Source organism: Saccostrea echinata, unplaced genomic scaffold, assembly GCF_033153115.1.
Source record: "Saccostrea echinata isolate AGI-Se365-2 ecotype Australia unplaced genomic scaffold, CSIRO_AGI_Sech_v1 ptg000030l, whole genome shotgun sequence".
Taxonomy (NCBI): domain Eukaryota; kingdom Metazoa; phylum Mollusca; class Bivalvia; order Ostreida; family Ostreidae; genus Saccostrea; species Saccostrea echinata.
Window position 1 is genome coordinate 33,307,218 of NW_026889779.1, and position 14,237 is coordinate 33,321,454.

Genomic DNA, 14,237 nt, shown 5'->3' on the forward strand with positions numbered 1-14,237 from the left:
TCATCTTTAAACCCACTTTCTTAAAATTCATTATAAGTCTATACCATGGATTTTGAAGATGATAAGGGAAAATGCTGGAGTTTCTCATTGACAATACCTGAGGGTTGTCCCAAAATTCCGTGGACACGCGTGGTTTTGTAGGAACCGAGAGTCAAGAATTTCACAAATGAGCCCTATTTTAATAGAATGTTTCATTTCTGGATATAAGAAGACGGAGCATACCAAAAGATTGCAATTAAAAATTAATATATAATATTTAGAATCATATGAGAAAGTAATCAGAAATTTCGGGGTTGGAAATATAAATTCTTAAGAGTAAGCTATCTTTCCTGCAATTTTGCTTGTGTGGTGTAATTAATATGAATTTTATAACGCTTTATATAAACTGGTTTGATATCTGCTTTGTTGAAAAATGGCGGATGCCTTGGGAACAGGCGTCACAATGGTTTTGAATTTGAATTCACTCCAATAGGAATGCAAAATATATCAATGTCTGGGACACAAGGAAATGTTTCTGGTTCTTAGTATTTTAAAATGATAGAAATGGTTTTTCTAGGTATGTGAAGAAGCAAAATTTTTATTATTTGCTTCTAAATTTTATACAATTCAATATACTTATTTAATGTATGTTTATGAATAAATATGCGTGTGATTGTATTTAGATATAAAGCAACCTGCGTGGTGCTGTAGGGTTAACTATAATATATTGTTACTTAAACAGAGGGAGCTTAGCCAGGACCCCGTCCATGGTAATTGTCTTATATTACCTTCGATGTCATAGGTCTTGGAAATAAATGTCAATAGAAATAAAAGAAGTAAAACTAAAAAAAAAAGTCCGGCTGAAGAATTGGACAATAATCGTTATCAAAGTGACACTGTGCAACTCCATTTGAGTACACAGGCGAAAAAACCTTAGAAATAAGGCTAAAATTATTTTTATTGGATACATGCACACGTACATACTTTGTTCGTATATTTTAATGTCAAATAATGTCAAAACAATAAAAGACGCTTCATAAATTTATATGCTAGTAATCTTTATGGTAAATTGAAAAATTAATTCTGGTAATAACTGAATCACCCCACCCCCCTCTCCCCAAAAATTCTAAGCACTGACGTTTATCTTTCCTGACGTTGTATATTGCTCCCGGTGGCAGGGAACGGTAACACTACTATTCTAATGACTCAAATTTTCTTCAAATAATCACATCAGAACTACTTAATTTATCAGAAACAACACTATTTACCCAGAAAATGTTATAAATACAGATTAATTTCTAATTAGCTCATTTTACCAAATGTTGAGACAATCTCCATAGTTGTAGTTTTTTGGAGATTAGGGCTTCCACCAATCTGTTAAAATTCATTCGTACTAATTGTGCTTCTTTAATAGAAGACAGTGTTTTACTTTCGTTTCAATATTGGAAGATGAAAAAACTTTTGCTGAGGTTTTCATTCAACATTTCCATATATCGATGACGTTTTATCAATTATCAATATCATTTTCCTTCATATGTCAACTAGATATATATACCTGTGAACGCAAAATAAACGGCAACGCAGATTCTATCAAATTTTGAACAACAGAATCATTCGAAGAAGTAATGTCTGTTTTACGGGATTTAACAGACAATTTCTCGCTTTATATTTTTATCCCATATTACAAAAAAATAGATTTTACATACATGGAGGGTATAAACTTATAGAGTGACTTCTGTCGAAAGTACACTTTTGGAATTATTAATGCGCGTACTAAAGGACTAACTGTTTATGAATTTAGATATTCTGGATACTTCTTGAGATGATAAAAAACATGTACTGCTGCTGTAAAAATACCAGATTACTTGTTTCCTATGCATTTTAAATCATAAAAATGCTGAACATTTTAGTGACTATAATAATTTTTCCTTGATGCATCGATTTTTTGTTTAGGAAACATTTTGACCATTTAGAAATCAGCTTACCTAACACGAGATTATATCGAACTGCGCAAAGTAAAAATCCTCCACAATGTGAAACAAGGGATGATTAATATGTTGAAACGTGTAAACAGCTACAAAAAAAGCGAGTATGTTTACCTCTATTGAATGGTGCCCGTCTGTTACATGGGCTAGCATCTTAGCGATTGTCTTAAGCCGACAGAAGATATCTATTATCAACTTTTGTCACCCATGTTCTCCGTCATACCATTGACCTATACACTACATCCATCTATATAATACATATATGCACAAATCACCAACTGCATTCTACATCTTTTGCACGGATGGTAAAGGTTTGTAGGATTTCATTTCATTTCAGAAGTGGGTTTTTTTTAACTTTATTAATATATATTTATTTCATTTTTTCAAATGTGAATTGTTTATTTCGAAGTTTAACATGCAAAACCCTATCGAAAATAATGTGTTTTTAACAGACATTCATGCATAAACTCAAACAGGAAATGAAACCCCAAAACTAAGGCCATTTTCGATTTATGTTCTTAACACCATTTTTGAATTCAACATAAGTTGAACTGTAAAGTGTGTTCAAAATATTTTAAAGGCATGTTTACCACAACAAAATTTGCAACAAATGCTCATAAGTACATGTTTATTTTTATTTAACATGTATGAAAAAATTTGTTCAACATGATTATTTCTGAATTATAGAAAGAGTATATGTTTATAACAAATAGCTAACATACTGCTAAAATTCATGTATTCATTTGATGTTAACAAACGCTAAACAATATATGTTTTTCATACTCTGTAGCAAATATATACTGCAGCAAAATACTGTGTTACATTATCTTACTTAAGAATGATTATAGACTTTATGTACAAGACAGAATATTGCTGAATATATCGAATAAAAAAGTAGAAAAGTAAGTACCTTAGTATAGTAATGCTATTTTCAATTGTTTAACATTTTTCTCTAGCTTCATAATGGCACACACTTAAATACATTTTTTTGTCTTAAATCTAGATTTAAATAATAAAACATCATTTGTTTTGATGAATTTTGCTGCATGCATAAAGCTTAAAATATTTCTAAATTCAAAATCTAATTCTCTATATATTGATATATTTCGTTAAAATCCGTCGCATTTTAAATTTTTTTTTTCAGTCTCCGATTACTGAGATGATTGTAGGATCCTTATTGCTATGGGCGGCCATTATCACCTGCGGAAGCTCCCAGACGTGTAAGTATAAAGCAAAATGATCAAATGATCAGGATGTTTAAGTCAGTCAGTCGTTTAATGAACAAGGATAAACATCATCGATTATTTTGTTTTTCTCAGATGTTGTAATGAAAGCTTGGCGATTCATAATTAATCCAGAAATTTATATTGCTCTTGATTAATGAAAGTTGAAGTAGATTATTTTGAAGTAAAAGATATGCTTTAGCTTATTCTATCAAATTTTGCTGCACTTTTTAATTAAACCATTTTTTAAATAATTAATTTCGATCCAGTAAACTGGCGATTCTTTTTTTCAATCTTAACATCTTCTACATTATTCTGTTGTTCTTACAGATTTAGAAGATGACCCATCGGCAGTAGGTAGGCTCTGTGTCAGAATTAGCGTGTGTTTCAAGGTTAATTAATTAATTGCTAACAACAATTAATAAAATTCTATGCTCTGCACATGTCCTATTAAAAAGTGTATAAGGTGCAAAAAAATGAAATTTAGTACATGAATAGTTAATAAATACTGGTTCCTAGTATAGTCATGAAATTATATTTTAAAGTAAAGGCTTGCTTACACTTAGGTTTCAATGTAACAAGATGTGGACCTCTGGATATAGGGTTGATAATAGATGCCTCCGGTAGTATAGGCCCTCGTAGATTCACCACAATGTTGTCATTTGTGGCGGAAGCATTAAAACAAGGAGATTTTGTATCATCACTCCGAGTATCTGCTCTTACCTTCTCCAAAAGAGCTGTAGTTGAGTTCCTGTTTAACACTCACATTGACAAAAATGACCCCGGGATGGAAATTCTCAACAACATTGCCGAGTTGGTCTACACTAAGGGTGTCACCAATACTTCTGGTGCTCTGCGCGTGGCACATGACACTTTGTTCGTGGACAAAAATGGTGATCGCGAGGAAGTCCAGAATATGGCGGTAATCATAACAGACGGTAACTCTAATGTGGACCGTGATCCGATACAGGATGCCAATAAACTAAAGGAGAATGGGGTCTATGTTTTTGGAATCGCAGTGGGAACAGACAAAAGTATTAACATAGAGGAGATGAAGTCAATAGTTTCAGAACCCGACAAACTGGTTCGTCTGAAACGCTATGATGATCTCATTCCTTTCAGGGAAACCATTGTCAAAAGAATGTGTACCCGTAAGTTTCCAAATTATAAACAAGATATGAACAGACATTTACAATATGAAAACCAGATATCTTACCAAATGTTGTTAAAAAGAATGACATATATATGTACATGAATTCTGAATTCTTTTTCAGCTTTTATAAAACCACGTAAGTTTTACATTACTTTCTTGCAATTCTAAAAATCTTCAGTTTTCATAGAAGTACAAATAATTTATAAAATATATTATATATAATTTTATCAAATTTATTACAGCGAATTGTAAAGAAGAAGAGGTGAAGAAGGAGCGATGTCGTAAGGTACAGTGTGTCAATGGAGACTGGCAAAACGTAGGATTCTATGGTACGACAGTAGGGTTTATAAGAAAGTTTGCCAAACACTTCTGATATTCTTTCACACTGCGACAAAATATCACTTTGATATTCTCTCACACTGTGACAAGTTATAACTATTACATTCTTTTACACTGTGACATATTATTACTTTTTTCAATAAATAAATTATAGCTTTTTGCTGCTGAAAATGTATTAAAACAGTTTTCCAGGGCTAGGATAGAATTGAATAGGTTTTATGAAACCTTTTTGTTAATTTATGCATTAAGGATGCTGCTACAAAGGCCGATTCCTGTCGTGGAACCAGCAGGTACAGATTGACTGTGACACGTATAAATGTTACCAGGACGGTGCTTGTCAGGAGGCCGTCTGTCAACATTACAGAGTCTCAAAAGTCAGTGATGGTATGGTGTGCAAATTATCTAATTCATAAATAGTAATGACACTATCGAAAATGAAACATATTGTGTTGATTAAAATGCAAGTTAAAAATATTAATTTTACTACTGTCGGATATAATTTTTAACTTTTGCTACACATTTGTTTACCTGTGTTAAAATATATTTGCGGTAAGAGAGCGGTTTCCTCTGAAAGAAAAAATCACTTTTTTATATATTTAAAAAATTGCTTTATCACATATTTCCCCAGGCAACTTCTTGTAAGTCATATTACTCATTTTTTAAAACTTGAAATAGTAATAAAAACTAATATCTTTAAATTGTCAGGTTGCCTGGTCGACGATAAGTGTATCGAGGAAGGAGCAGCAATTGTAGTAGAAAATGTTTGTGAGACCTTTAAATGTGAATCTGGAATTTATAAAATGATTCAAAAAGGTACGTCAGATGGTTCGAATCGTGTTTTGTTCATTTGTTTTGATCTTGCTTTTGTTTGCTTTTTCACATTTCATAAAAAAAAATTAAAATACCTTATATTCAAAGAAATTTTTCTCACAAACTAAGTTACCACTTGATATTTGGTAACTGGATAAAAAGAAGCCATGACTCATAAAAATACACTTTTTGCAGATTGTTTGGATCCAAATGGGAAGTGTGTGGAAATCGGTGGAAGCTATACGGAGCACTGTGTTACCCATCAGTGTCAGGCGTTCAACGGCATGGTGGAATTCAGACCAATTCGCACTGGTACGAATACTAAAATTTGTCTTACAGTCAATACAGGATTGTGAATGCATTCCTCTGAAATTTAATAAATTTGTTTAATTTAACGTCATTTTCTGACGCCATAACTACTTTTTGATGTCATAATGAATGCAAATTTTAAATAAGTTGAAGTATGAACATATATTCTTGTAAAAATATTTTTTTATCAATTGCAATATTTTTAAATAAAATTTTTAAACTCTCTAAGGGAAAGATAACTCAGAAAATATGTCATTTTGCTAATACATGTTGTATTTCACTTCGTACAAGAAATGAAAGACTGAAATATCTGTATCACACGAAGTAATGCTTTGATTTGATAAACTATAGTAATATGAATGAAATGGATGTTGGCACTTTATTAAACATTGAAATGACATACGGCTGTGTATTTTAAAAAGCTAAAGAGGTAGGTCATTTACATATTTAATAAACAGAGGAATAAAATGCATTTTAAAACAATTTAGTATGTTTTAAAAAGTTTTAAAAATTACTGAGTACAATGGAAATCATTTTTTTTTTTCAAATCCGTTTATCCCACCTATAATCATTATCTCATTGCATTGAACTATTTTGACATTTTTGTCTTGCTTGTCTCCCCTCTTCTCAGCTCTATTGTTTTTGGGCTCATCCCTGTTTTCAGCAGCTGTTATAATTCAAAACAGGAGAGCTAGTCCGTGGTAACATTCAGATGTATATATATAAGATAAACATTACCTCTGATTTTTTTCTTCTCAAATTCACAATCCAAAACTGTGAAACTTTTACACACACGAAATTGAATGAAAGAATTATCTTTCAGAAGAATCATATGCATTGCATTTAAGTGTGCACTCAAATGAACATTTACTGGTTATTATTTCATCGTAAGTAACAGAAGATTATGAATTAAAAATCAAGAAATTTTATAGATTACATATGTAATGAAAATGGGGAAACTTTTGTGTCTTTCCTATTTCCACTCACTAGAAAGTGCTTGTCAAGGACAATAACTCTGATGGCCTGTATATAACCTTTTTACTTAATTGCTATCTGTTAATTAAATTTCACAAATAACAAGAATTTTTTTTTCGCAATGTTAAGGGCTGTTATTTTTAAAACATGAACATAAAAGATAGATAACAGTTTCATATGCTAGAACTTTAAAAAGACAAGATATAGGCTACAATCTATGGTTTGCTTAAAGTGAGGCAGTAATTCATAATCAAATACCTATTTTCATTCCTGTTATTAAATAAGTAGCGATCCAAAGTGATAAGATACAAAGGATTAATGGGACGGTAAAAAAATTGCCAGTTTCCGAATTTTCTCGTTTGTATTCAAATTTTCATCCATTTGCAAGTAAATTTTGTTTTAGCAAACACGAAGCAAAGCTGGCCTTTCTACTAAATATATACATGAAATATGGAATATGGAGATAACAAACAGTAATCGAGCTTAAGGGTCAATTGAAACAATACTTATTGGAACCAGCAAAAACACGGACCTCTAAAAACATCAGAGGTGTAATCAGGTGCATGAAGGAGTAAGCATTTCCTGTCGACTGGCCACACCCACTGTGTGCTCCGGGAAAATTATGTATAATTATCAGATATAGCTTTTGCATAAAAAAAATCTGGTTATCAGATGGTCAATCTTGTACTCTTTGTTTTCCAAAACATCTTTTCGTCGTTTGAGTTGAAAACATGAGGATTAATACTTAAATTGACATTGAAATAAAGAAACATAAATACAATGATTTTATAACTTTCCATCAACAAAACGCAATTTTTATAGTAAGATCGTTTTATTAAATATCTGTTTATTTCTATATTTTCCATAATTTCTCCAATTTTTATTCAATGAAAATCTTTTTATTTATTTTTTTAAAAACTACTTTAAAATGAACATTTTGAAATCATTACAAATGGCTAAGTAATCATTTACCCAGCAAACGCTTACGTTTGGGTAAAATAAAAAAGATAAAAAAAATAAACAATTCAAATCTGTAATCAGGACATAAAACAAAAAACCCAGAAATACCAGATGTTGGATCAGGTGCATAGGAAGAGAAAGCATCCCCTGTCGACCAGTCACATCCGCCATGAGCCTTAAACATAGACATAATCTTTACAAATACTGTACAAGAATAAATTGTTATAATCTCTGAAATGACTTTTCTATTGTACTTTACTGACAATGCTTACTTGAAAAAACCGACACCTTGCAAACTACCAGGAAAAGTGCAAAAAAAAGATCACGTGAAATGAAAATGAGCTTGACCAAGTATGTCATTGACAGGAAAAAGAGTTTGATATTTTTAAAAGATATCTTTACAAAAATATTAGTGATTTCAATTGAAATTTTTCAGCTGAATTAAAAAATCAACTAAACTAATGGTAAATAAATAAAATATTAAAGTATGTTGTTACTAAAAGTGGATGGATATGGTTCAAAATTTTACACTACTTTTGATCATCATAAACAAATTTAATCAAAGATCACCTAGAGTCAATTAAAAAAAAATTATTTTATTTTATTACACTTTAATGAGATTTTGCACGGTTTTACCGTATACACACTCTTAATAATATTGAAATGATTAAATGAGGAAAATTACCATATTTATCATTCTTAGTTGTAACACTAGAACAAAATTATTACTTGTCCTCTCATTTTGTTGTACTATCATTAGTCTGTCATTTATAAAGAAGTATTGAAATGGGTTTTTCTTTATCGAGGAATTCAAATCGAAGATGCTTTCAGTGAAAAGCAATGTGGAGAAACAGTGATCGGTAATGACTCAGGATTCCTTCCTTTTTGTGTAAAATATTTGCTGATAATATATCTTGCTTTTAAAAACATTATACACTTAGTATCTTTTGCTTGGTTTTCAATGGACCGTCGATATAAAATCGGCTATTATTGAATAACCAATGGGGGTCTTAATGAGTTTGTGACATCTACATGTTCTTTTCAATTACCTGCTAATGCTGCTAATGTCCGTGTATAGATTACAAGATGAAATATGGAGATAACGAACAGTATTCAACCTTAAAGTCAAAGTCCATTTAAACAGCACAAATAGGAAGCAGAGAAAACATGGACTTTCAAAAACATCAGGATCAGGTGCCATGAAGAAGTAAGGGTCCTTTGCTTAATGGAAGATGTTACATCGTAATATATGTCAGATTTTAGAAGGAAGGCAATCTATATAATCTTTGAGGTGACAAGGAACACTGTTGCAGTTTGTATGTAATTCACTTCTCATTCTTAGTTTTCACAGTCCTTATGTCATCACAGTCCAATTATACCACACTGTCTCAGTACCTTACAGTGATTGTACTAACACAATATAACGTTTATTTTTTTTTCCACAGTGTTAAAATCGGGAGTGCTATATCATAGGATACAAGTTTATCATATCGTGCCTTGGTTATATGTCTAAAATGCTTTTTGTTATATTCTTCTGCTCTTAAATTTTTTAAAGTTTTGAACGCTAATCCTAATTATAGAGTTTTTTATATTGATAGGCTGTGCTTACAATGGGGGATGTTATAACCTTGGGGCCACTGTTATGGAAGACTGTAACCAGTTGGTCTGTTCCTATGACGATGTTTCCCTGGGATACGACTTCATTCTACAATCACAAGGTTCAGATGATACCATGTCTATCTCTACTATATATATTATTCACAGTTTATTAGTAACATATTCAGAAAACATATATTATAACTACAACATATATCTAAATTTCAAAGCATTAATCTTTTTTTTTATTTCATGAAATATCGTTTATTTAACTCAACATGCAATAATGAGTCTGACGGTTAAAATGATTTGATTTGATTTGATTTTATCTTTTAATTAATTTATTTATCCATTTATTTTTGTCTTATATAGATTTTTGAAAAAAAAATAAAAATAAAAATGATTTTGACTTACATGTGTATAAATGTATGCTGAATTTGTTCTTTTTCAAAATCAGGATGCAATGATAACGGCAAATGTCGCGCTGTGGGTGATGTTTGGGTAAACAAAGACCTGTGTATTCGATACAGATGTAATTACAACAAGAAACAACAAAGAGTTGTAATCAGGGAGCAGTCGATGGGTAACTATAAATATTTGTCTTATTCACTATCCTTGTAATATATATATTAGGGATGGCAATTTGCAACCGGTTAACCGATTACTCGGTGGGAACGATGGTAATCGGTTAGAAAATTTGTAATCGGTTAGTCGGAAAAAAAAAATATATGTAAATTTGAACGCAATTTTCTTACAATTCGTTTTTTAAAATGAAACTTTTACATAAACGTTTGATAATTTAGCGTTTTCACATATCTATTTAAGCTGATTTGGAGGTAGCTATTGTTCTCCTGATTGATTGATTGATTGTATGTTGTTTAACGTCCCTCTCGAGAATTTTTCACTCATATGGAGACGCCACCACTTGCCGGTGGAGAGCTGCAAATTTTGTCCTATACTCGGCACTTACGGCCATTGAGCAGTGAGGGGTCTTTTTCGTGCCAGCACCTACTGCGACACGGGGCATCGGTTTATACGGTCTCATCCGAAGGACCGGTCTCCACGTCCCACAGTGGGATTCGAACCCGCGACGTAAGGATCAACTCCTTACTTCGCGACTCTAGAGCAGACACTCTAACCACTGCGCCACGCGGGCGACTCTCCTGATTGAAATCGCAGGGTAATTGGTCAGTTTGTGAAGTGTTAATTAGTGTACAAACAGTTACCCCGACTGTCCTGTAATTCTTTAATGATGTTAAATAAATCACCGTTGAGCACTGTGAATCATTATGTCTATCTTTTGCAGTTATCTATCAAATTATATTATTAGACAAACATTGTATATTAAGTGAAAGTTCAGACTTAGTTTTGATTATGGCGACAATACAGAATGTGTGACATCTGCACTAAAAATTATCAACGTCTGATTTCTCAGGCATGTTTCATGGGTTTTTTTTATTTTATTTTTTTCTTATCTATTGAAATTGAAATAAAATATATGTACCTGTAGTTTCCTAATCAAGATAAACAGATTGTTTCTAACATCTTACTACGAGTAGAGCTACTTGAAAAAAAAGTCAAGAAAATGTGTATTTTGACACGATTAACCGGTTAATCGGTCGGAACGTCTTGCGGTTAACCGATTAACAATTCTGTAATCGATTGCCATCCCTAATATAAATGAATTATATAAAAAGGTTTGAGGCCTTTTACACGAGGTTATGCTTCATATGTATATCTTTAAGGCTGTCAGGCTGACAATGGTTGTGTGAAGAAGGGAACAGAAATAAGCGTTGATGGCTGCATCAAATACGTCTGCAACAAAAAGGGGGACTTGGAGGTACTCTCTGTTGGTAAGATATAACAATATAAGTTCTGAGAGCTGAATCAAATACAGTAATCTAATAAAATACAGTACTGTAATAAAAAGCGGATTTAATGATACAATTCATTGGTTGCATGTAACGCATTTGAGTGTTAAGGAATGTACATGTATTAATTACAAGTCAAAGGTTAAGTTAACGTTAAGTGATACATGTTTATCTTATAAATCCTGTTAAGAACACAGTTCAGGGACCGAACAGAAACACTGCAGGTAGGATCAGAGAGCTAGGAGAAACCCCCTGTCGACAGGTGGAATCAGAGAGCTAGGAGAAACCCCCTGTCGACAGGTGGGATCAGATAGCTAGGAGAAACCCCCTGTCGACAGGTAGGATCAGAGAGCTAGGAGAAACCCCCTGTCGACAGGTGGGATCAGAGAACTAGGAGAAACCCCCTGTCGACAGGTGGGATCAGATAGCTAGGAGAAATCCCCTGTCGACAGGTAGGATCAGAGAGCTAGGAGAAACCCCCTGTCGACAGGTAGGATCAGATAGCTAGGAGAAACCCCCTGTCGACAGGTAGAATCAGATAGCTAGGAGAAACCCCCTGTCCACAGGTTGGATCAGAGAGCTAGGAGAAACCCCCTGTCGACAGGTAGGATCAAAGAGCTAGGAGAAACCCCCTGTCGACAGGTGGGATCAGAGAGCTAGGAGAAACCCCCTGTTGACAGGAGGATCAGAGAGCTAGGAGAAATCCCCTGTCGACAGGTGGGATCAAAGAGCTAGGAGAAACCCTCTGTCGACAGGTGGGATCAGAGAGCTAGGAGAAACACCCTGTCGACCGGTGGGATCAGAGAGCTAGGAGAAACCCCCTGTCGACAGGAAGGATCAGAGAGCTAGGAGAAACCCCCTGTCGACAGGTGGGATCAGAGAGCTAGGAGAAACCCCCTGTCGACAGGTGGGATCAAAGAGCTAGGAGAAACCCTCTGTCGACAGGTGGGATCAGAGAGCTAGGAGAAATCCCCTGTCGACAGGTAGGATCAGATAGCTAGGAGAAACCCCCTGTCGACAGGTGGGATCAGAGAGCTAGAATAAACCCCCTGTCGACAGGTAGAATCAGGCTCTCTAAATTGATCAGGTTAACAGAGTTATCCTCTGAGGAAATGCTTCAGAAACTATGGGCTAACAATTCAAGGGAATAATATCAAACATAGGACAAAACAGCGATAGGTTAAATTATATTATTAAATCAATAGCGATATGCTGACTCTAAACGAGATAGATGAAACTATGTATGCACCAAAAATTCACATTATTCGTCAAGAGCTTGCCTCGTTTTAAAAAATGATTATACTTAGAACATTATTGTTGTGTACCAAATGAGTTGGGAGGCGTAATCATCATATGCAGGTGATTTAGGCAAAGGAAAGTTGACGATGAAAAAACTAAAGCCATCCCGCTTGTCATATATTCAGAATATAGTATATAATAGTTGTAGAATCTGTGGTGCTTTTCTAATCTCGAGTTAACTGGAATATATGCAGTCGACATATGAATAAACATGACCATTGTTAATTTATAAAACGCTGTTGATATATCGAAATGTTTAGTTGAAAGCCAGCATAGCACAGAAGATTCCCTTCTTCATTTCATCAACAGTTTTGAATTTTCGAGAGTCACATCTGATTTACAACACAATATGTTGCAACAAAAACGTCAGAAGTTTCTTCTCAGATGAAAAATATTTTGGCGAGGAGTAAAGTCAGAGGCTTCTTTGAGCATTTTATGAACCGAATACCAAATGGATTAAGAACCAATTTCTTAGAAAATGCAGTTGTACTGAAGAGCCATTATAAGCAAAGACGATGTAATTTGCTTTTGAATTTTCTATTGCGATTGTTAGATATAATTCTTAAACTCTTTATCAATTCTTACAGGTCTTCTCCTTTTTATTTAGCTCACCGTCTAGCATATCATAGAAAAATGTAGTTCTAACGCCAGTTGAAAGGTAGGGCCTTCCTGAACTTAAGACCTTTTAAACTAATTCTTTTAGACCGTCTTACCATTTTTACATTACCAGCCAAACTACAATGAATAGAAGAACACTTATGTGGACTTTGTGTAATACACTCAACACTGAAGAGTATGTAATAACACAAAAGATTGAATGCCTTACTCGGGCCTTGGACTATATATCTATAAAATGCAAAGTAGACTACGTCTTAGAATATGACGGAATACAAGACTGAACATTTTTGTGATTAAAAATGTCACTAACAGTTATAGTATCTGTACCTTTTTGGCAAATTTAAGCTGAAGGAACCGACGAGTTGATTCGGAACTAACTTAACACGTGCATGTGACAGTTTCAAAAGCCTGTGTTGGGCAGCATCCATAATCACTAGCCTATAGTCTGACGTCGAAGAATCAAAGTGTGGGCTTGTATCAGCTTCCTTGAATTGTCTATTTAAATATTCCAAGGGAATATACAATGTAGAATAGGTTTAAGCAAATTTGGTGCAATCTAAATTGTTTTTGACAAATGATAACAGCGAATCCAAAACTTTGTTAATATTTTGTTTATTGTTGATAGATGTCCATAACTACGCTTACATCTAGGTGTACTGTTTAAAATCTAATCACAGTTACGTTGCACACTGTGAGCTTAAAAATATTGTTACATTTTTGGTTAGGTCATTACAACCATATGGGAACGAAGTGAAGTTTCTGATCCTATTATTATTTTTATTGTCTACAAATTCAAAGGGGGTCATTTGTTGCATTAGGTTTTCCTCTAGTATTTTGACATTTATGTCCCAGAATTCCAAGATTTTCGAGATGGCCTAGCTGATGTGCCCTAAAGAATTGCGTTAAGTTCCAATTAAGAAATTGTAGTATTCTTCTATCGGAACATGTTTATTTTGTGGCAGCCAGACATATTTTTTTTCCAGGATTCTGACAGTAATGAAAGGAATAGAAGTAAGATTGCTATTTAAATGTGTCGACCAGGATGGAATTCTGTATCTTTACATCCATAGAAGAACAATAGTGAACGATATGTATCCTAGCAGTGATCAGATTGTCAACT

General features: G+C 33.4%; 1 protein-coding gene across 1 annotated transcript in view; it reads left to right on the forward strand.

Moving 5' to 3' along the window:
- Positions 1–3,123: 3,123 nt before the first annotated feature.
- Positions 3,124–14,237, forward strand: part of LOC133197055 (uncharacterized) — a 35,481-nt gene continuing 24,367 nt past the window's right edge. Inside the window, exons 1-11 of the mRNA XM_061332895.1 lie at positions 3,124–3,184; positions 3,518–3,544; positions 3,754–4,338; positions 4,462–4,476; positions 4,583–4,669; positions 4,929–5,063; positions 5,385–5,492; positions 5,685–5,801; positions 9,332–9,451; positions 9,787–9,912; positions 11,075–11,182. Coding sequence (XP_061188879.1) covers positions 3,124–3,184; positions 3,518–3,544; positions 3,754–4,338; positions 4,462–4,476; positions 4,583–4,669; positions 4,929–5,063; positions 5,385–5,492; positions 5,685–5,801; positions 9,332–9,451; positions 9,787–9,912; positions 11,075–11,182 — 1,489 coding nt within the window. The remainder of the gene's footprint in view (positions 3,185–3,517; positions 3,545–3,753; positions 4,339–4,461; positions 4,477–4,582; positions 4,670–4,928; positions 5,064–5,384; positions 5,493–5,684; positions 5,802–9,331; positions 9,452–9,786; positions 9,913–11,074; positions 11,183–14,237) is intronic.